Raw genomic sequence first — 22,405 nt, 5'->3', positions numbered from 1 at the left:
ATTCTGACTGCACATGGTGACACTGTGACACAAGTTGGAATGTGTAGAATTCTCTCATAATTCAGATATATCTGCGTGTTGTTCAAGAATGGGAGATGGTCAAAATTGGTCTCATATCTGAAGCAAATGTCTGTCACAGGCCCAGACCTAGCTTCTGCAAGGTTTCTCCTCAAATTAGAGATGTGCCAGCGGGTGGAACTTTGAACAATTGAGGTCCAAAATCATCGCCTTGATATTACTTGTGCATCTCTCCAAATATTTTAATGCCAACAAATATAGCATGTTTGTACAGAAAGTGCTCTTGTCCTGCTCTGTTATGGGGCAGAGTCCTTCAGTGCTGGTGCCGCTGAAGGTGTCGTGCACTTCAAGCAATGTTGGTGGCCACTACCACTCATTCATGACTGAACCTGAAACCGGAATTGAATGCCTTCATTCTCTTCCTAAGATCTTGCTTTGGACAGGACTTCAATGGCAAAGGTAAGTGTAACCAACAATTTCTATCCTCACATTTTTAACCCTAGCCTGACAATCTAAGATAAGTTTCTAATCTGATTCTCCATCATCTAAAGAACTGTGCAGTAGAAATTTACTTTCAATTGCCTGTAATTAATGTCAACATGAACTTGGCCATATATTATACACTACTACAAAAAATTTAGATCCTCCTGACCAATGATTTCAGAAGTAGAAGGAATTAATCCTGAGTAGAATACAGTTGCCATGAGATTTTGTGTTTAGCACAATAGACCAAAGATAAATTCAGCCATTTCCATTCAGCTATATTTTTTTAAGAAGTCATCATTGCAACATGGCCTAGAGTTTTTTTTAAACAGTTTTTCAGCCACTTTTTAAGTTTATGACTACTGTGGTCAACAACAGTCATTTCTAAAGTTTGAGCAAAAATGTCTCCATCTTTGGGGTCAATCAAACCAGTTCTTCTTTTGTATAAACAAAACTTGTTTTTAAAGAAAATGTATTTAAACAGAACCTTAGCAAATAGAAATACCAAATCTAAATCAATAAATCAAGGTTTTAACTGGCTAAATTTATAAGGAGTTTTAATTAGGGGCGTTGCCAGGTTCTAAAGTTAGGAGGAGTAAGCACATAAAAAAAGGCACCACGTCACAGGCCAGATGATGAGTCAGTGGCTGAATGGCAGACTGCACTGAGTTTTTGGCAGCATTGGAGCGAGATGGAAGTGGCAGCAGAGCAGGAGGTGGGGGGGTTTGAACCCCACCAGCTATGTCACTGGTGTTAATGGATTGAAAAGCAATATGCTAATCTTGTCAAATATACCAAGATGCAAGCAATACATTAAAAGCTCTGAATTGTGAGCCATGACTTCTTACGTTGTAAATGCATTGTTCTTTTTTGCTCCAAGGTAGTGTGAATAAAGATTGAACATTCCAATCATGAAGGCCACAAAAACCATGATGAATATGACCATGAATTTGAAAATGTCTTTCACAGTTCTTCCAAGTGATATTTGTAAAGGCCCAAAGCTCTCATTAGCTGGAAGAATGTATGCAATTCTGGAGAAGCTCATCACAACTGCTATTGCATAGAGGCCTTCTGAGATGAGTTGAGGATCGGATGGAAGCCATTTCATACGAGCTGGAAGAAATATTTAAAACACAGGGCATTAGTTTTACCACAGGTCACTTGGATGTTATTTAATCTTTTCTTATCCTATCTTCTATATTCAAAACACATCTTTTATTTTTAATGAGCTTATCACCCAGCATCATTTTGAAGCAGCAGCTTAAGTACACAAAACAAATTGCAGTTTGCTGCTGGAAGCATATTAAACTGAAGGCAGATAAAATGGACAGGTCACTAATAGTTTGACACCATTGTTTCAGTGGTGAAAAGTTGCTCAAGATATCCATTGGTTGTAAGTAATGGCCACAACACTTTCACCCAATGTTCTTGCTGAGGGTACAAATCCAAGGCTAGCATCAGAGTTGACTGTAACTGATTGCATAAGTTTACATCAGTATACTAAGATTCTTTTGTCAGAATAGAATAAAATACAAAAAAGTTCAATTCCATTAGAGTAGAGTTAGGACATTCAGCCCATTGAGTCCACCCCACCATTCCATCATGGCTGATTTACAATCCTTTACAATCCCATTCTCCTGCTTTTTTCCCCGCAAACCTTGATTCCCTTCCTAATCATGAACCTATCTGTCTCCATCTTAAAGATATCCAATGTCTTGACCTCCACAGCTGTCCACGGCAATGAATTCTACACATTCACCACACACAAGGTAATGGAGTTCTTTCTAAAAGGACATTTTCTATTCTCAGGCTATGCCCTCAGGTCCCAGACTCCCCCATCATAGGAAACCTCCTCTCCACATCCAGTCTATCCAAGCTTTTCAGTATTCAATAGGATTCAATGAGATCCATCCTCATTCTTCTGAACTCCAATAAGTACATTCCCAGAGCCATCAAACACTCCTCATATGATAACCCTTTTATTCAAGAGATCATTCTCATGAACTTGACAGAGGGTTATGAATTCAGCCAGTGTTTCAAGAAAGCAGCCTCCATCATCAAGGACCCTCATCACACAGTCCACTGCTACCATCAGGAAGGAGATGCAGGTGCCTGAAGATGAACACCCAACATTAGTAAACAGCTTCTTCCCCTCTGCCATCAGATTTCTGAATGGACAATGAACCATAGACCCTACTTCACCCATTTTGCTTTTCTTTTGCACAAATGTATTTATCAAAGTGTAATTTGTAACAATGTTTGCCCCTGTAATTCACAATAATGCTGCCGCAAAACAACAAATTTCATGACACACCTTCATGAAAATAAGCCTGATTCTGATTCATATTGCAATTTATTAGTCATCCTTGAAGAAGCTATCCCAAAAACTACAGTTCTCTCACAGTCATCAAATCATTAAATTATTCTGCATAATAGGGAATGCTTTAATGAACATTTCAATTATACCTTTGCCTTTCAGTCCCTCCCTCTTGAAAATTATAATTGCGTCCAACACCTTCATGCTTTCAGTCAATAGTTCAGAACACTACAGCACATTTCATAAAGAGATTTTTCTCATCTTCCCTCTGGTACTTTTTATCAATTGGTTTAAAATCTCATCTGGTTATCCATCTTCCTGAAAATTCTAAAGCAAGGAGTGATAATAACGACTTATTTATTGTCTCACTCGTGCACAAAGACAGTCACAAGAACTTCACACACAGTGCATTGGAACACCAATATATTTGAAGGCCTTATCATAACCAGGACCACAGCCAGTAGGCACCACAATTAATCAATGTTCACAAACACAGAATTGTTACACATACTCAATGGATAACAGTAGGATACCAGAGGAGCAAAAATCAAGCTGTAAAAGAAAGTGCTTGAGTGTGGTGATATGTATCATCAATGGGTGGGCCAGCCACTTATACACAGAACCATATATACATATAACCACACTGAGGGAAAACAGAAAGCTGACCTTTGTTATACTGGAAGTTCTTATAGTGAAAAGAAATTGGGCAGAGCCACACTTCCTTCGGGGATGTTCAACAGAAAGGGAATCTCAACTCAAGACCTTCATACTTCATTATCTGTGGGCAGCAAATTAGATGTTACATATGTGCATCTGGATAGATACAGAGATTAGTGGCACTGATTCTTTGGGTTACTGAATTCAATGAAGGGAAGCATGGAGCAGAGTGGATAATAACAGGGTGCCAGTCTACTATCAGCCAATTTGCACTCCAAAATTTATTCTTCTTTGATACATCAGCCATTGGACTGACTGTTCCTGGGATCACCTCCCTTCTGTGTGTTGTTGGCAATAACATTATAAACTGGCTCACAGAAAACAGCATGATAATGTATTACATGTTATGGAAAGAATCTTCCCTTCCTCCTTGTCTGGTCTTGATTAACCAGATGTTTTTTTTTTAACTTTGATGTAGTAGTTGATTCAAGACACTGAACTCCAGATGACTTTCAACTTGTACTGCTTTCAACAATCATATACAATTTAAAAAAAAACACTAGAGGGTAAATGGAGTTGTGGCTCTTCCCAACAATGAGAGTTAGTGTTGGTGAAAAAAAATTATTGAAGGAGGAAACAAAATGTTAATACTTGGAACTCCGTCTGGAGCTTGTCAGGAGCCTGGTTGTGATTACCTTCAGTTTTTCCCACCTCACCAACATTTCAGAAGTGTATAGTTTATTAAATTAATACAGGTAGTCCTCGACTTCTGACCTACATGAGTTATGTCCACCCATACATTTAACCTTTTAATCTTTATTAAAAGTACTGTACAAGTATATATTTTTATGTCCACCCACACATATAACCTTTTATTTAATCTTTATTAAAAGTACTGTACAAGTATATATTTTGTATTAAAAGTACTGTATACAGAGGTTCCCGCTCCCCATCGGCAGCCCAAAGTCCCTGTACCCCCCGTCAGCCCAAGGTCCCCCCATTAAAGGTTCAATTGTTGAATGTTGCATGATCTCGGGCATGTGCGGTGGAGTGAATCTGACTTACGACCAACCTCTGTCCTGATGGCAGCAGTGAGAACACATTGTATGCTGGGTGGTGTGGGTCTTTGATGATTGCTGCTGCCCTTCGATGGCAGTGTTCCCTGTCGATGTATTCAATAGTGGTGAGGGTTTTGCCTGTGATGTCCTGGACTGTGTGCACTACCTTTTAGAGGGCTTTATGCTCAGGAGTATTGGTGTTCCCATACCAGACTGTGATGCAGTAGGTCAGCACACTTTCCACCACACTTCTGTAGCAATTTCCCAGGATTTCTGGGGTTATATTAAACCTTTGCAAACTCTTGAGGAAGTAGAGGTGCTGACATAATTACTTTACAATGCCATTGGTGTGTTGGATCTCAGAAAGATCCTCTGAGCTAGTGACTTCCAAGAAGCTAAATTTTCTCCCCCTCTCCACCACTGATCACTGGATTGTGTACCTCTTTTCTGAAGTCAACTATCAGCTCCTTAGTTTTGGTGACAATGAGTGCAAGGTTGTTGTTGGCACCATTCAGCCAAGTTTTCAATCTCCATCCTGTGTGCTGACTCATCTCCTTCATTTAGACAAAGATACTGTGGTATCTTCAGAAAATTTGTAGATTTTTCGAACCGAGCCACACAGTCTTAGATGTAAAGTGAGTAGAGCAGGAGGCTAAGAACACAGCCCTGTGGTGCTCCAGTACTGATGGAGATTCTGGAGATGTTCTTACTAATCTTCACGGATTGTGGTCTGGAGGTGAAGAAATCCATGATCCAATTACACGGTGGGGTGTTAACTCCCAGGTTTTGGAGTTTGTTGATCAGTTTTGAGAGGATGATGGTGTTAGATGCTGAACTGAAGTCAATAAAAAGCATCCTGATGTATGCATCTTTGCTGTCCAAGTGTTCCAGGCTTTGTGTACAGCCAATGAGATGGCAGCCACTGAAGATCTGTTTCTATGATAGGGGAACTGGAAAGGATCCTTTGATGTAAGTACTACTCGTTGATAGTCATTATGGCCAGTTCCTACACTCTTCTTGGGTACCGGTATGATTGATGCCTCTTTGAAGCAGGTGGGTACCATGCCCTACTGGAGTGAGATATTGAAGATATCCATGAATATCTTGGTAAGTTGGTCAGCACAGATCTTTAATATTCAGACAGGTAATGACTGTGCAATACAGAGAGAATAAAAATAAAATCAATAAATGCACAAGTAAGAGTCCTTAAATTAGTCCATGATTATTGTTGAGGAGTCTGATGGTGGAGGGGCAACTGCTGTTCTTAAACCTAGTGGTGCAAGTCTTGTTGCATCTATACCTCTTTTCTGATGGCAGGAGCGAGAACAGAATGTGTGCTGGGTGGTGTAGATCCTTGATGATTGCTGTTGGTCTCTGATGCATGTTCCCTGTAGAGGTTTTTGCTTGTGATGTCCAATACCTTTTGGTGGACTTTTCACTTGGGGGTATTGGTGTCTACATACCAGATTGTGATGTGGCTGGTCAGCACACTTCCCACCACACCGAGGTAGAAATTTCCCAGGCTTTCTGGTGTTGTAGCAGGACTATGATAGCACTACAATTCCCAGGAAGCATCGAACCGGCCATGTGACATCAGTGCGTGATGACATCAGCATGTGTCGAGCACATGATTTTGGCTTTATAGGTGAAGTAGAGTAAATCCATTTGATGCACTCTAGAAACACCTTGTGTGGTTATTTCATCATGACCACTGCAATTACAGTGTCCACAATTGGTGACCTTGTTGAGGAAAAAAACATATTTTTGGACAATTATGGATTCTGCAGCCTTTGTTGTGAAGCCACTGCCCTTTCTACAAATGCTTCTGATATGGCTGTAGGGGTTGCACTTCATCAATATGTCAATGGGTAATGAAAACCGTTAGCATTCTTCACTCGTCATCTTCGTGAAGCAGAGAAGAAATACAGTGCTTTTGATAAGGAGCTTTTGGTCATTTACTTGTCTATTCAAACTTTCCATTATTTTTTGGAGAGCAGAGATTTTATTATGTACACTGACCACAACCCCTTAATATTTGCATTTTCCAAGGTCGCTGAGCCCTGGTCAGCTCGACAATAACGGTGATTATCATTCATTTCAGAATTCTCCACAAATATACTACATATTTCTTAGCTGATGCACTGTCCCACTCAAGGTTTCATCTGTAGATCAAGGTATTGACTATGCACCTTTTGCTACAGCCCAAGAACATGACCATGGGATGAAAGCTTATCGGACTGGAATCACAAACCTACAATTGAAAGATGTCCAGTTTGGAGTTTGTGGCAAACTACTCCTCTGTGACATGTCAACACAACATCCATGTCCAGTAATTCCTGCATCATGTAAATGCTGAGTATTTTACTCTGTGCCTGGTCTCTCACGTCCATCGATTAGATTGATCATTCGTAAGGTTTCGGACAGGCTCGTGTGGCACGGTCTTAAAAAATACATTGCACAAATGGCGAGGTCCTGCATTGCCTGCCTAAAAGTAAAAGTTCAGCAGCACTAAGGCATCAATGCAGTTCTTCCTGACAGTTACTCAGTGTTTTACTCATGTCCACATTGAAATTGTTGATCCGTTTTCTGTTTTAAGAGGATACTGTTATCTTTTTTACAGTATTAGATAGGTTTACACGGTGGCTACGACAGACACTTGTGCTCGGCCATTCCTCAGTTCCTGGGAGTCTCATTATAGTTTCTTGGTGCATGCTACTTTGGATAGAGGACCACAATTTACTTCCTCATTGTGGACGGCCTTATCTCACTTGCTCGGTGCAACAATTCATCATGCGAATGCCTATCATCCCCAGGGCAATGGAATGATGGAAAGATTTCATCGACATCTCAGGTCAGTCTTGATGGCTCGGTTAGAGGGCCCGAACTGGGCTGATGAGCTACCTTGAGTATTACTGGGCATTAGAACAAATCCAAATGAAGAAGACCTCCAAGGTGTGGAGCTCTTGTATGGTGCACCATTGGGGGTTCCAGGGGAGTTTCTCTCCTTCCATTCCAACTTCAGCGATGATCCTAAGAAATTGCTGAGCAGGCCAAGGGAGACTGTAGGAAAATTGCCCCTTATACCACCATCATCACATGGTGAACAGTCTTCTTTTGAGCCTGAAGACCTCAAAAACTGTGAATATGTCTTCATCCAGAAGGGGAACACTTGGTCATCCTTTACAGACACCCTACAAAAGACCTTATAGGATACTCAGTCAAATTAGGTCAATCTGTATTTTGGACAATGAAGGGAAGCCACAGTCTTTCACTATTGACAGGCTTAAACCAGCTTATGTGGACAACTCTTTCCCACTGCAGCATTCCATCACAGAGGTTAACAACATAAAAGACAGACAAACCCTTTTGTTGGTTCTGGGGGTGTGGGGGGGGTGGGGAATGGGGCCATGTAGTGGCACTATGGTGCCACTACAACTCCCGGGAGACATCAAACCTTCCATGTGATGTCAGTGCGTGATGACATCAGCGCATTTCAAGTGTGTGATTCTGGCTTTTAAAATATTGCGCGGGTGATGTAGAGTAAATCCATTTGATTCATTCTAGAAACACCTTGTGTGGTTATATCATCATGTCAACTGCTGTTCCAGTGGCCACAGTGTCATACCAAGCCTGCGCAAACTCCTAAGGAAGTAGAGGTGCTGATATGCTTTCTTCAAGATGCCATTAGGGTGTTGGGTCCAGGAAAGTTGGTCAGCACAGATTTTTAATACTCAGCCAAGTATTCTGACAGGAAAAGGCATCAACCTGACCAAAAGTGTAGTACTCCATTTCTGTTGGAAAAGTCATAATTGAATTCTTTCCTCGGATGCATTCTCCAGCAATCTTCAAAGACCCACACCACCTAGCACTTGCTCTGTCCTCACTGTTGCCATCAGGAAATAGGTTTAGGTGCCACAAGACTCGCACCACCAGGTTCAGGAACAGCCGCCCATCAGAATCCTCAAGAACAAACTCAATCAGAGACCCATTTAAGAATTCTTATTTGTGCACTTTATTAATTTTGTTTGTTCTCTCTGTATGACACAGTCAGTTTGTTTGCATTCATTACCTGTTTACAGAATTTTTATTTGTTTACACATTTACGCTGTGTACAGTTTATTTTTTGCATACCAATTAATGGTAATTCTACATTCCTGCAGGAAAAGGAATCTCAGGGTTGAATCTGATGTCACGTATGTACTCTGACAAAAAATCTTAAATCTAAATGCAGACGTTACTGTCATCAAGCTCCTTTGGCTTCACTGAGCATAAGTACCATTCCACTCAGTCTTAAATTAATCTGTATCTGCATATGAACCATCTTTGATTCCATACAAGTGAAAAAAGTTCATATCAATATTTTACATGATCACATCAGAATGCTCATCATACATTCTTAAGAATGGTTTACCGCTCTAATTTAGTACTTAATGGAATTAGTATGCAAATAAAGGCTGAAATTATGGAAATAGGTCGACAATGACATGCCCAAAATTTTCTGATATATGAATCACAATTAATATTGCATGTCAGTTCCTGATTGCCCATACTGAAATTTTAATATTGAGTTTAGAAAATGATTTTGTGCTTCCACACTGCAATCATAATATTGAATTTTAATAAATTATAATATCTATGTACCAGGAAATTTTAAATAACAAGTTCTATTCTTAAAGCAATTTTATTCTACAATTAAAAGGATTCAATTAAACAATAAATAAGTGAAATATTTGGTTTATAATGCTAGTGAGTAAATTAATGTACATAACAAACTAAGACAGGAAAAGGCATCAGACTGACCAAAAGTGTAGTACTCTATTTCTGTTGGAAGAGTCATAGTTGAATTCTTTTTTATTTTTTCATCGACAAAGCTCTGTGCTTTGGAAGCATGCCAAAATGCCATAAATCTCGCTATGAAGGATGCAGCAAAGATGGCTAGCATTCCAAAGTCTAATAAATTCCATAATTCCAGTAAATATTCTCCTGGGCCTTGGGACCACATTGTTTTACATTCTGACCAGATCATCCCTGTGAGAAGAGAGGAAAAAAACAATTAATTAACATGTTACAAAATATATGCTTACAACAAATAATGGATATATAGAATGATGGACTTGAACAACATTCATTTGTTTCATCGATTATATTAGGTCATATGTGAATGCAAGCTAACCTGAAATTGATATCATTTCACATCATATTTCTGGATTATTTAATTTTGAGAATGCTCCATCCATATTTAGATTGCTAAAGTTCCTAAATCAAATTATATAAAAACACTAAAATTGACCAATGACATAAAGTTATTTGATAGAATATGAGTGGCATTTCCTACTGAACATCCTCGAGAGCAGGGGTGGCCGACCTTTTAAATTCCTTGTGTCAATTTTTTTCTACGCAAGAGTTTAGATGCACCATAAAACTCTTGTACCTCCATTCAATTCTTGTAAATATATGTTAATATAGACGTGTGTAATAAACTTCTTTTATCAAATATATTTTGTCTTCTTTTGATTTCTTGCTTTTTCTTAAACACATTCCTTCTGTAACTCAGACCCAAGCACTAGCTTCAGTTTTCCTTCTATTTTGGTCTAATGTTGTGTTTTATAGGGTCTATTAAGATCATGTCTTCTATTATGTGAGACAGTGTTTTCACCATCAATGAACAACAGTTTTTTCTGACAGACCCACTATAAATATGAACTCATTCTCCCACTGTTCATTGAATTCACACTTACTATCACTTTCTGCTTTTGTTTTGCTCATTTTCATTTGCACTGTGATCGGGAACTAAATGTAAAAACAAGGCTTAATTTTCAAAAAAGTACAAAACTGAAAATATTCACAAAGGATGAACAGAGGACAACTCCATGGTGCATGACTGTCATTTGTAAATTGACTGCCAAAAACATGTGGCGCAGACACTTGTAGGCCTCAGGATCAAACAAGTATTGTTTTGTGGAACAACTGCACAACAAAAATTCTTAAAAATTGTTAACAGATTAATGTGAAAGAAGATAACATTCGCCTAAAGATGTGCATGAAATAATAAAATAGCTAAAAAATAATTGCTAAATTTTAACTTATTCACAATAAAACCCAATTCAGGCTCTAAGCTGCTTTAATTCCTGTTAATAGATTTTTTTTTCTACAAATTGGTTTTGGGTTAAAATTCTTGCATGAGTAGGCTTATTTTTTTTTATTATTATCACTGGGGTGCAATGCGGCACTCCTAATTATCCATTGCGCCACTTTTGGCGCATGTACCATAGGTTGGCCATCCCTGCTCTACAGCAATCATACCACACTGTGATGCAGCTGGTCAGGACCCTCTCAATAGAAAGATGATAGGACAATGGCTGTACCCTTGCCCATGTCAGTCTTCTCAGTGGTTGTTGTGGTGCATTCTTGACAGGTGAGAAGTTTTGCATCTGGAATAGATCTCTTCTTAAGTGGACTCTGAGAAAATTGGTGCTCTTTAATCTCTTCACTACTGAGTTATTAATGTGTAATGGAGGATGGTCAACCCTGGTCCTCCTGAAGTCCACAATCATCTCCTTTGTCTTGTCCATGTTGAGATTCGGGTTGGTAATCTTGCACCATTTGATGAGATTTTTCCATCACATCTCGGTAGTCTGACTCATCATTGTCGCTGGTGAGGCCAAATGCTGTTGCACAATTTTCAAACTTGATGGTTCTTTTGGAGCTGGATCTGGTTTTGCAGTCATGGGTCAATAGCATAAACAAGAGTGGGCTGAGCACAATGCAGTGCGCCAATGCTCAGCGTGAAGATGATCGATATTCTGCTGCCAACCCAGACTGACTGTAGTCTTTCCAATAGGAAGTCCAGAATACAGTTACAGAGAAGGGTGTTAAGTCTCAGCGAGGACAGCTTCTCCATCAGCCTCTGGGGTATCATCATATTAAACACCTAGCTGAAGGCAATATTCCACATCTTGGCATGCAAGGCGTTGTTCTCCAGATGGGAGAGGATGGAGTTGATGGACAAGGCTGTTGCATCATCAGTGGAATGGTTCCATCTGTAGGCAAATTGAAATGGGTCTAGTGTCTCTTGGAAATGCGATTTGATGAGTTTCTTCACCAGATGTTCGAAGCTTTTCATAATGGTGGAGGTCAGAGCCACTGGGCTTTAGTCATTGAGGCTTGTTACCGTTGGCCTTTTTGGAACCAGGATAATAGTGGCTGTCTGGAAGCCTGCAGGGACAACGGACTGCTCCAATGACATGTTAAATTAATATCCTTACCTTCATGTGAAAATAAAGCTGAGAATAGGCATGTCATCCTCCAACTCCAGAAGGCACTTGCTTTGAAAGATTTGTTGGAACTTTTTTGTTAAAACCTAGAGTGCACTGAGGGTGACTCTAATGGACATTTATAAAATCATGAGGGACACACATAAGACAAGTACTCATTGATCTTTTCCCCAGGGTATGGGAACCTAAAACTAAAGGCCACAGAGTTAAGGTGAGAGGGGAAAGATTTAAAAGGGACCTGAGGGGCACCTTTTTCAAATGAGCTGTCAATGCAGGGAAAATTGTAATGTTTAAAAGATATTTAGACAAGTATGTGGACAGAAAAAGATTTAGAGGAATGTGACTAAATGTAGGTAAAAAGGCTTATCAGGTTGACAATGTGGCCAGCATGGCTAATTTGGTCCAAAGGGGTTGCCTACATGCTGTGAAACTATGATCCTTTCTGAAGGTAATGTTGCACAATTTCACTTTTTCAATTTTAAATAATTAAAATATTTTGGGCACCCAAAGCAAAACCATCTCTTCATTTGTCAACATTGCCATGGCCCCAGAATGAAATCTAAACAGGGTTTCAGGGAAGCCTATGTGTGCAAAAGTGATTTCAAAAATTGGACAAACCCATGAAATTCTCTGTAAAATCTCCATGCTTTTGACCTCTACTTCATGAAAGCACAGGGAGTCCAGAGCTACTGGCAGTGATTTTGTCTGACTATCAAGTCAAGTCACCTTTATTTATCGTTGATACCATGCTTGTACAGTAAAGACGAGATAGCGTTTCACTAGGACCATGGAGTAAATTTACATAAGCTTAAGTTAGAATACATTAAACACATTAAAATGCTAAGACTTATACAGTAAAAGACAATGGTACACTAACCCCAAATTTCTGGGAGTTAAGGAGTCTGATGGCTTGGGAGGGGAATAAATGCTGTTGCCCAATCTGGACGCAAGGGCCCGAGTGCTGCTGTATCTCCTACTAGATGGCAGAAGGGAGAAGAGTTTACTTGAGGGGTGTCTGGAGTCCTTCACAATGTTTATTCCCTTTTGCCTGAATCTAGTTTTGTAGATGTCCTTCATGGTAGGAAGAGACCCCCCCCTCGCCCCCCCAAATGATCTTTAGCAAAGAGTGAAGAGGAGACTAAGGGAGGGTCTTAACTTGGAATGTTGGTTATCAGCATAACACATATTGACAAAGGAGATGAAGCATGCACTACCAACTATTGCGAAACATTCACTGAGGGTCTGATTGAGAATTAGCTCACCTGCATTACAGAATACATGTTATTGTGGTGGACAATACAACATTCAATCACCCTTCCTGACAGCAACTAGTTGAAGAGAAGTAAAGAAGTCACTGGTGAGGAAGAGGATTTTTGAATTGCATTCACAGATCTACAAGTATTTTGCAGTTTAGAATTTGATTTTTTTGAATTCTGCAACTAAAACAAATAAATGGTCTAAACTTTCATCTCACACTTTGACTTATCTGGCTTACTTTTCCCCTCATCACAAGCCTGGATAACACACACACACACACACACACAAATAAGGCCTCATATCTTCTATTCCATCATGCAACCTTCTCTATTGAAGTCCTGTTGATTTTAAAATGCTCTCTAAATTTACTTACATTGGCCCAAAGCAGCCTTGCTAAATAAGATCATTAAAGAAATGTAGCTGAAACACACCAAAGAAATAAACTTGCTTGCTTGGTCACTGGTTTAATTCCATCTTTACTTTTCAATAGTTTTCACTATTGAACCTAATATACTGGATTTAATAAATCTTTATCTGGAAATATCAAGCCAATTATCTACAAGCCCAAGAGTACATCTCTAACAACTGGAGGGAAATGTCAAAATAGTTTGGCTATACCAAATATTTAACACAAATTTTAAGTGTGCATTTAAATGTTCAAGTTTCCTTGAGCTTTGACAATGCAACAGAAAGTCATTTCGTTAAGTGAGAGGATTTCAAAAGTAAATGAAAGAGAAACCCAGTCGATTAAGGACATTTAACACCATCAGCCTGTTTAAAAGGCTGATATATTTATACAATTTTGGTTTTATCATCAATAATCAGACACCAACACCCAACCCCTAATTCAATACGATTTTTGTAGACCAGTATTTGTCAGCTCCATTAACAAATTTTCATTGAAATACTGTGATACAGCTTCATAAGCTTTCCGATCTGTCATTTATTTAGCCAAATATTTATCTATTAATCATTTCCAAATATTGGTCTACTGATTATTTCTAAAGCTGATGCGTAAATGACTCTTATCATGCATCTAAAGTTTACAAATTATTTTTTTGTAATTAGTAATTTTATTGTCCAATTTATCTTAATAATTGTTACAGAAAGATTAATTTCCTCAATAAATTCTGTGAATCATAAGGTATGATTATACAAATATTAATATAATTCAGTCTGGCTTATGCAAACTGGTTTAACAAGACAAGTTTGTCATTAATAACTCTATCATATTGATCTTGAAATGTTTAAGGAGTGATCTAATGCTTTTGATGATTATTAGACTATTGATTCCTGACTTGATTCTATTCAATTTTTCCCCTCTATAATCAGTTGACCTTATTTGGATTGAAATACCCTGTTCAATAAAAAAAAATTATATCTGATGTCCTGAAATTTACTGGTTATCATCCAGATTTTAAAACAGCTAAATACTTTCCTGATTGTAGTTTGGATTTTTCCATTCTAAACTTTCCATTACTTCCTTTTTTCCAATCCCATGTACCTACTGAGACGTGTTTGTCCTGTGAGGGGAGGTGTATTAAATTTACGACGAATACATAAAATTCTGTTGAAGGGTCTTCAAAACATCAACCCTGTTTCTCTTTCCACAGATGATGAGTTTTTATGAGCATTATCTGTTTTCCCATAAGTTCAACAGGGACCTTTACTGGGACCCCTGCTCTTAGTGATTGTTATAAATGACCTGGACAAAGAAATAGAGGAATGGGTCAGTACATTTGTGAAGGTTGAAGGCATTGTGGAAGACAGTCATAGGTTACAACAGGATGCAGCTTTGGGCAGAAAAGTGGCAGATGGAGTTCAATCCAGATTAGTGTGAGATTATGCATTTTGGCAGATCAAACGTGAAGGCAGATACACAGCTAATGGTAGGATACTTAACTGTATGGATGAACAGAAGAACCTTAGGGTTCAAATCCATAGATTTTTTAATGTCACCATGCAGATTGATAGGATATTTAAGAAGGCCTATGGTATTCAGAGCTTCATTATTTGAGGGATTGAGTTCAGGAGTCGTGAGATAATGTTGCAGCTCTATAAATCTCTGGTGAGACCACATAAAATATTGGGGTTCAATTCTCATCACCTCATTATAGAAAATGTGGAAGCTATGGAGTGGGTGTAAAGGAGATTTACCAGGATGTTGCCTGGATTGGAAAATATATCTTATAAGGCAAAGTTAGCAGAACTAAGTCATTTTCCAGTTGGGCCAAAGAAGGATGAAAGGTGACCTAATAGAGGTCTACAAGATTATGAGAGACATAGCTAATATAGACAGTAAGCATCTTTTTCCCAGGTGGGATTAGCAAATACTAGAAGATATCTGTACAAAGTGAAAAGAGGAAAGTTTAGGTAATTTTTTTTTAAACGGAGTTGTGGGTAGTGGGAATGCATTGCCAGGGGTGGTGGTGGAAGCTGGAACAATAGAGGCTTTAAAAGACTCTTAGATAAGCAAATGGATGAAATTAGAGCCTCATGAAGTAGGGAGGGTTTTGATTTTTTTGGTAGGTATATGTGGGTCGGCATAACATTGTAGATCGAAGGGCCTGTATCCTGCTGTAGAGTTCTATGTTCTATGCATAATCTTCTGAAAATATTATTACTTATATGACCTTTCTTTCCGCAAAACTTTTGCTGCTTTTCATTGATTATTACTCCTGATTCTGAAAAAACTAAAGGGGCAATTTCTTAATTCTGTGAAATGCAAATGAAGCAAAAGGTCAGACAGAGGTACAAAGCTGGCTGGCACTATGCATATTCTACATCTCATGATCTGAACATCAATAAATTCAAGGCAGAAAAGATAAGGTAAATCGGAAAGTTGTAGTTGGGTGACACCAGGCTTGGGTTTTAAAGTACTGCAGGTGACAGAAATTATTCCAAGATTATATAAGGGCTAAAATTCCCATAATTACAGGATCAAGTCCATGGAACAAAAAGATCTTGGTATTTCTCAATGTTCACTCAGCTGCCTTGGCATTTCCTTACTTTCCACTGCAAATTTTAAGCCATAATCACAACCCAATTTCTTAACACTGTTACAAATTGAACTTCAGTTGAATTAGTTTCCAGACATAATTAGCCTGCAGCCACTCAGGGGTGGAGTGCAGTTGCAATGGAGAGAGTGTGTGTGTGTGTGGGGGGGGGGTGGTGGGGGGGGTAGTGGGGGGTGGTATGGATAGAATAGAGATCAGATACATAAAAGAACACTCCTCCATTTCTGTTCTATATAGTTTAGGTGAGCACTCGATAAGCAGCTTTCAGATGAACATTGTTTTGTATACATGATTGTGTATTGGCAGATCTGCCTCAAGTGGACCATGGTTCATGAAGTTAAACTGAAACTCATATTTCCCAGAATGTAAACATTTCAATACCTGTGGACAAGCCATCAGACAAATGGCAGACAATCACCTATTCTGACTGCCATAGTTTGAATTAACTAGAGTTAGAACCAGGTCTAAAAATGTAAAGCTTATGCCAATTAAACCCCTGAGGTAGAAAAGTTTAGAGCAATGGGAATCAAATATTGCAAGATATTGAAAGCAAAGGGCACTTCTTAATTTGATCCTCATTTTCCATGTTTAGACAGCCAGTGCCTTTTTCCCAAGGCAGGAGAAGCAAACACCAGAGGATATCTGTACAAAGTGAAGGGAGAATGGTTTAGGGGAGACATCAGGGATGTTTCCACCCCCCCCCCCCCACCAAAAAGGTTAGTTGTGAAAGCTGAAACATTAGGGGCAATTGAGAGACTCTTAGACAGGCACTTGAATGTAAAAAAAAAGAGGGTTATGAGGTAGGAATGGTTTAGTTTTTTGGTAGGAATAGATAGGTTGGCACCAGATCAAGGGCTGAAGGGCCTCCGTTGTGTTACAATGTTCTATGTTGTGTTTCTCTGGCATATGTACATCCATCACCACACCATCCTGATCTGCCAAGTAGCAAGAATTGTCCATAATATCCACACAAAAACAAATAAAACATGAAGCAAGTGGTTTTCATAGCACCAAAGACAGCCTAAGTTCATAGCCATTGTATCTCATTGAACTTTGGTTCCAAGGGAGCAAAATTGATACTTGCAGTTGCATGTGACTTAGTTACCCGAGTAAGACTTGAAGATACAATAATCTGATTAATAAATGAGGCTTTGGCCACTCTATATAATGAATGTAATAGGCTGAATCAAGGTGACTCAAGTAAGTAATTCCAAAGGGAAATGTCAGTCATCACCCCTCATAGGTGAGTTCTTCAGTGGGTAATTCTGACCTATGGAACTGAACAAAGTCTGGTTAATTATTTTTCACTTGCTCTGTGAGCTCTTACCTCGATTCCTCAACACCAATTGATCATTTATACTGTTGGAAATTAAAGGTGACAATATGTTCAGAATCTGACTCCACTGAATTAGGTTTAATATAAATTGTCACAGTGAATTGATCTTTCAGATGCATTTTTGTAATGAGGTCTCTCAGACTACAAACAGTTTTCACATTTGTTTTCTCTGCTGTACTGTGTTCACTTGCCATGTCCTGCAGTTTTTATAGTTTTGTTTGTTACATTGACTTCCAAATGTTGTATAAAATTACACTTAAAGCTAAAAATTCATAAATTTATCCTGTCTACAATCTTTTATTGCATCTTCAGATAGGTATGGCCATTTAAAGGCTGTTTCTTAATGTTTATCACATAATATGTTCCAATATGTCCTAATTTCCATTAGATAGACATCAAGAGATATTTAAAGTAATTAATCTCCAGTTTAACCATGAAAATGATCTGCAACAGAAAATCCAGACATTTGTGAAAAAAAACTAACACAATCTATTGTTCATCAAAATCTGTTAGCTAATGCTCAGCAATGTCTAAGAAAGTAGCCTTGATAATAATAGATACGCCTTACCTGAATTTTAAAAAAATGTAATTAAATGTGTACATATGCAGCAAATCTCCAAGGTTCTTTAGAATACTCTAGAAACTCTACATTTCATATTAATTGAGCTTCATGTTTTGTAAATTCAAGTCAATTCTTAACAATTCATGAGCTTCATACACAGCTGAAATAATATTACGTTCTGTCAAGATTATTCCGAGAACAATATCTCTAATAGCATAGCACTGCCACTAACAGGACTTCAACAGAAGGACACGCTGAGGTGTGCTGCAATTTAATGTGCTTATCTTTTGGTTGCCCAACATTTTATCAAAACTAAAAATTTCATATGTTTAGCCTTACTGGCCATTAAATAGAGAAGCAGGAGACACACGAAAGAAAGCAGAAGCTAGTACCTGGAGCAAAAAAAAATGCGAGAGGAACTCAGCAGATCAAATGGGAGAAAAAGAATGGTCAATGTTTCTGGTAAGAATCCTTCATCAGTCGCTGAATTCCTGCAGCAGATTGTTTATTGGACGAAGTAGTTTTTTTTTTGATGTTGAAGATTTTATCCATTTCTCTGTGTCCTATTCTCCTCATGTTTTTTTTAAAGATGCAGAAAATCATGTTTTGGTTACTTATACCAAACATGTATTGTCATTGTTGGCCATTATATTCTCAATGTTTCACTCCATAATAGTAATAAATATGCAGAGGGAGCCATAGTGCAATAGCCATTTAGCGGACTTCTGCCTTGGTTAAACAGATGGTGGCTCCTCCTTCCATTTCATCTCTAAATTGTATTACAGTATTTATATGCAAGATATTGCAACAAATGATGGAGCTACATAAATTGCCTGGCGTTGTGGATCAGGGTCCCTCTGCAGGAATTTTCAGTTTCAGTGATGTCTTTAGATTTCCTTTTCCTGAAGACATTGAAGCCAACTGCATCATTCTTACTGCTAAGCCATCCAAAATTAAGGAACTCAAAACAAATCAAACTGTATTGTATATATATACTTGCTGGTAAAGTCCACCCAGCTAACATCACCAAACTAGCTCCATCCAGATTTACATTTATGATGTATCTTTTTCACCCCTTCTAGAACATTCCAAACTGTATTATAGCAAATGATGTGATTTTCAATGGAAGATTGTTGCACACAGCAAGCTCCCTCAGTCAGCAAAATGATGATGTACAAAAATCTGGAAGTAGAAATGTTGTTTAAAGAACAAATGTTGGTGAGGTATCAGGGATAACTCCATTGCTTTTCCCTGAAATGCGACATTAATATTAGTTTCAGATACTCAAAAGCGGGACTTCAGTTCAATAGGCCGCATCTTTAATTGTGCCACACTCCCTCAATTATGCATTGGAAAGCCAGCTTCAACTTTCCCTGAACAAATTTAGTGTAATTACATCTGATATCATTCAGAGCCAAGCCTCATATCTCACATTTTCCACAATATTGGAGGCCATTTGGTCCATAGAGTCCATGCCAGTTTTAAAGAACAATCCATTTTAACATTTATTTGCCTGTAACCTATCCTCTCATTCACCCAATAACACCAGCATCCACATTTCTATCGTCCCCTCCAACTCGACCTCCAACAACCCACCACTCATACACAATCCACTCACACATTCACACACATAAAATAGGTAATTTGGTCAATTCACCCAGTAGCCAGCATATCTTTGGAATGTGTGAGGAAATCCATGTGGTCACAGGAAGAAAGTGTATGCTTCATGCAGACTACACCAGTGGTCAGAAATGAACCCAGGTCACTTTGAGTCGTGCTACCTGCTGTGCCACAGTGCCACCCCATGACGAATTGACTGAGTGGAAATTTCTGTTCTGGTGGAGTGTCAGGACAAGTTCTTCTACTGGATAATTTTGCTGTTGGAAGCTTTCAAATCTCATTCCCTTTTAGCACCAACTGGAAGAATGTGGTTAGATTATTGATAATTTATCTGTTATGATTTACCTACCACCTTTAGAAGCCAAAAATGGAATTGAGCTTAGGGATTTCTTGCTCATTATTGTCACTTTTTATTCCTTTATTTACACTAAATTTGATGCAACTTTATCCTTGATTCTTTGGACGTCTAATGCATCATCTTCTTCCACTACAGTTGATTTAATCTATACATCTTTCCTTGCTTTCATTAACACAGGTCAACAAAGGTTTTGCTTCCTGAACACTTTTGAATGTATTTTATGAACTTTGGGCTGATGAACATAAAAATCACCTTAAAAAATTCCTATCGCATTCTGTTTTCTTTTAAAGAATAATCTATTTTTGTGATTTTTTTTGTCATATTTTAAATCTACTTCAAGAATACAAAACCATGAAATGCAACATGTTATTGGAAATTAATTTTCTGCATTCGCACTTGGACTTCTTCGCCACTGATCTTGGTGCAGTCAGTGACAAACATAATGAAAGGTTTCACCAGGACATTGTGACCATGGAAAAGTGGTATCATAGCAACTGACATGAGAGGCAGCAGATGCTGAGTACAAATGAAAATCACCAGCAAAACATTTTTAGGTCAGTTGAACAATCACAAAAGATTAAAAATCCTACATTCAATACAAGTTAATGTAATGTTTCTCCAACTTCCTACATGATACAGCAAATCTTTGTGTTCAGCCTTAAGTTGCCTATCATAATCCCCTTTTTTTCCAGGAAGCAGTCCAGTGTGATTTTCTTGTCCAGTGTAATTTTACTATTTTTAGTTTTGAATGAACATTGGTTTTGACTATCCCCTTTTAATCTCAATGTCATTAAAAAAAATTGCTTATCATTTAATGTCGCTTGCATATTTCTATTTTAAACTATCAGGAAGCATCTCTCTCATAGACAGGAACTGTGCAAGTTTTTCCATTTACTTTATATTTCTTACTGCTTCTCGCTTCCATTGGCTATTCCTTTTCTCATCGTTTTTAGAGATAAACTGGTTGTGTACAGCAATAAATTTAATCTTGAATATCTCCCACAGATCCTTTATCACTTTATTCATAAATTAACTTTGATTTTAATTTAAAATGATAAAGGATCTGTGGGAAATCAATCTTACCTACATCAAAGATTATAGTTTCTCCTTTCCAAATGTCACATTAAACATGATCACATTAGAACTGCTATTAGTTATGTGGTTAAACATTTTTTTTTTAAGTTCTGGTATTATTGGCAAGCCCCAACATTAATTTCCTGGTTGTCCTTAAAATAAATGTTTTGATATACCATTTCAGAGCGAACCACATTGATGGGCCTGGAGTCTCATGAGGGAACTTTAGATGTGTTTTTAATGATTTTGGTACTTCTGTAGCCTGTATAAAATATAGTTGAGGTTATTAACTGAATTTAAATTCAACATACATTATTGCAGATTTTGAATTCTGCCTCGCCAATATTTGTTCGGGTATCTGGATTAATATTCCAGCAATTTAACAGCCTTGCCACTATTATACAGGTACTTTGACTGGACATCAAGTCGGATGATACATCAAATCTATTGTGGCCTAAGACCCCTCTGGGTTTTAAGAATGGTAAAACAGATAAGGAAAATAAACTTCTGATATAATATAAATATTTTTTAAAAATCCTACCTATTACCCAGGAAACAATGAGCAGTTCCATCCATGTGAAGCCTGTTGTTTTCATTCTGAACAGCTGACTCGGGTGATCGGGAGTTGACTCATTTGGCAGGAGTTTAGGGCCTTCAAACCGGTCAGCTGCATTCATAATCAGCAAGCCAAGGAAAACAGTGAATGAAACTCCATGGGCTACAAATTTCATAAATGGTGCTCGCAAAATCTTCCCCAGCTACAACACAGCAGAAATATTTAGAGTTTATTTAAAACTTACAAGTAAAAGAATACGAACTATAAAAGAAAACCCAGAAGATGGCAATTAAACAGATCCTGAGATTCTAAGAAAATTGATAAGGCATTTGTGATTGTAAAGCAACAGACAGGAAGTCAATACTCGAGAGGATCAGAATCCAAATTTATTGTCATGAGCATGTCACAACATTTGTGGTTTTTCCACAGCATTACAGGTACATATATTGCTATCAATTATATGGCACCACATTTAAGTAAACGCCTTGTTTGCTTTACACCTCACATAGCATAAATGTATTTTATGCTTTTTATGTAGTCTTACGAAGAGAAATATGGAACACCAAAACTTGACAGCTTCACGAGGAAAGGGGCCCATAAATTTCGAGCAGAGTCCTGGGGGAGATATAATTAAATAAAGGTTGAGAATGTCTAGTGCACGGAATTGAATCATTATCTACCCAGGTATGATTATTTTTTAAAAATGGTTTGTGCACTATCCAGGCAAGTCAACTGGAGCCATCAGCAACACATCATTCAGGTGACTAGCACATTTGTTATTTATCCAGAATGGACCATTCTCTAGAACAGAACAGAGC

The 22,405-nt window shown here is 38.1% G+C and overlaps 1 protein-coding gene across 1 annotated transcript in view; it reads right to left on the bottom strand.

Annotated features, from left to right (window-relative positions):
- LOC138739184 (short transient receptor potential channel 6-like) overlaps window positions 1–22,405 on the bottom strand; it is a 100,208-nt gene that overhangs the window by 32,601 nt on the left and 45,202 nt on the right. Inside the window, exons 5-7 of the mRNA XM_069890743.1 lie at window positions 21,573–21,789; window positions 9,334–9,561; window positions 1,350–1,614 (exon numbers count right to left, since the gene is read on the bottom strand). Coding sequence (XP_069746844.1) covers window positions 1,350–1,614; window positions 9,334–9,561; window positions 21,573–21,789 — 710 coding nt within the window. The remainder of the gene's footprint in view (window positions 1–1,349; window positions 1,615–9,333; window positions 9,562–21,572; window positions 21,790–22,405) is intronic.

The sequence above is a fragment of the Narcine bancroftii genome, chromosome 7 (assembly GCF_036971445.1).
Source record: "Narcine bancroftii isolate sNarBan1 chromosome 7, sNarBan1.hap1, whole genome shotgun sequence".
In the NCBI taxonomy this organism is placed as follows: Eukaryota; Metazoa; Chordata; class Chondrichthyes; order Torpediniformes; family Narcinidae; genus Narcine; species Narcine bancroftii.
This window is presented reverse-complemented; position numbering and strand designations above follow the sequence as displayed.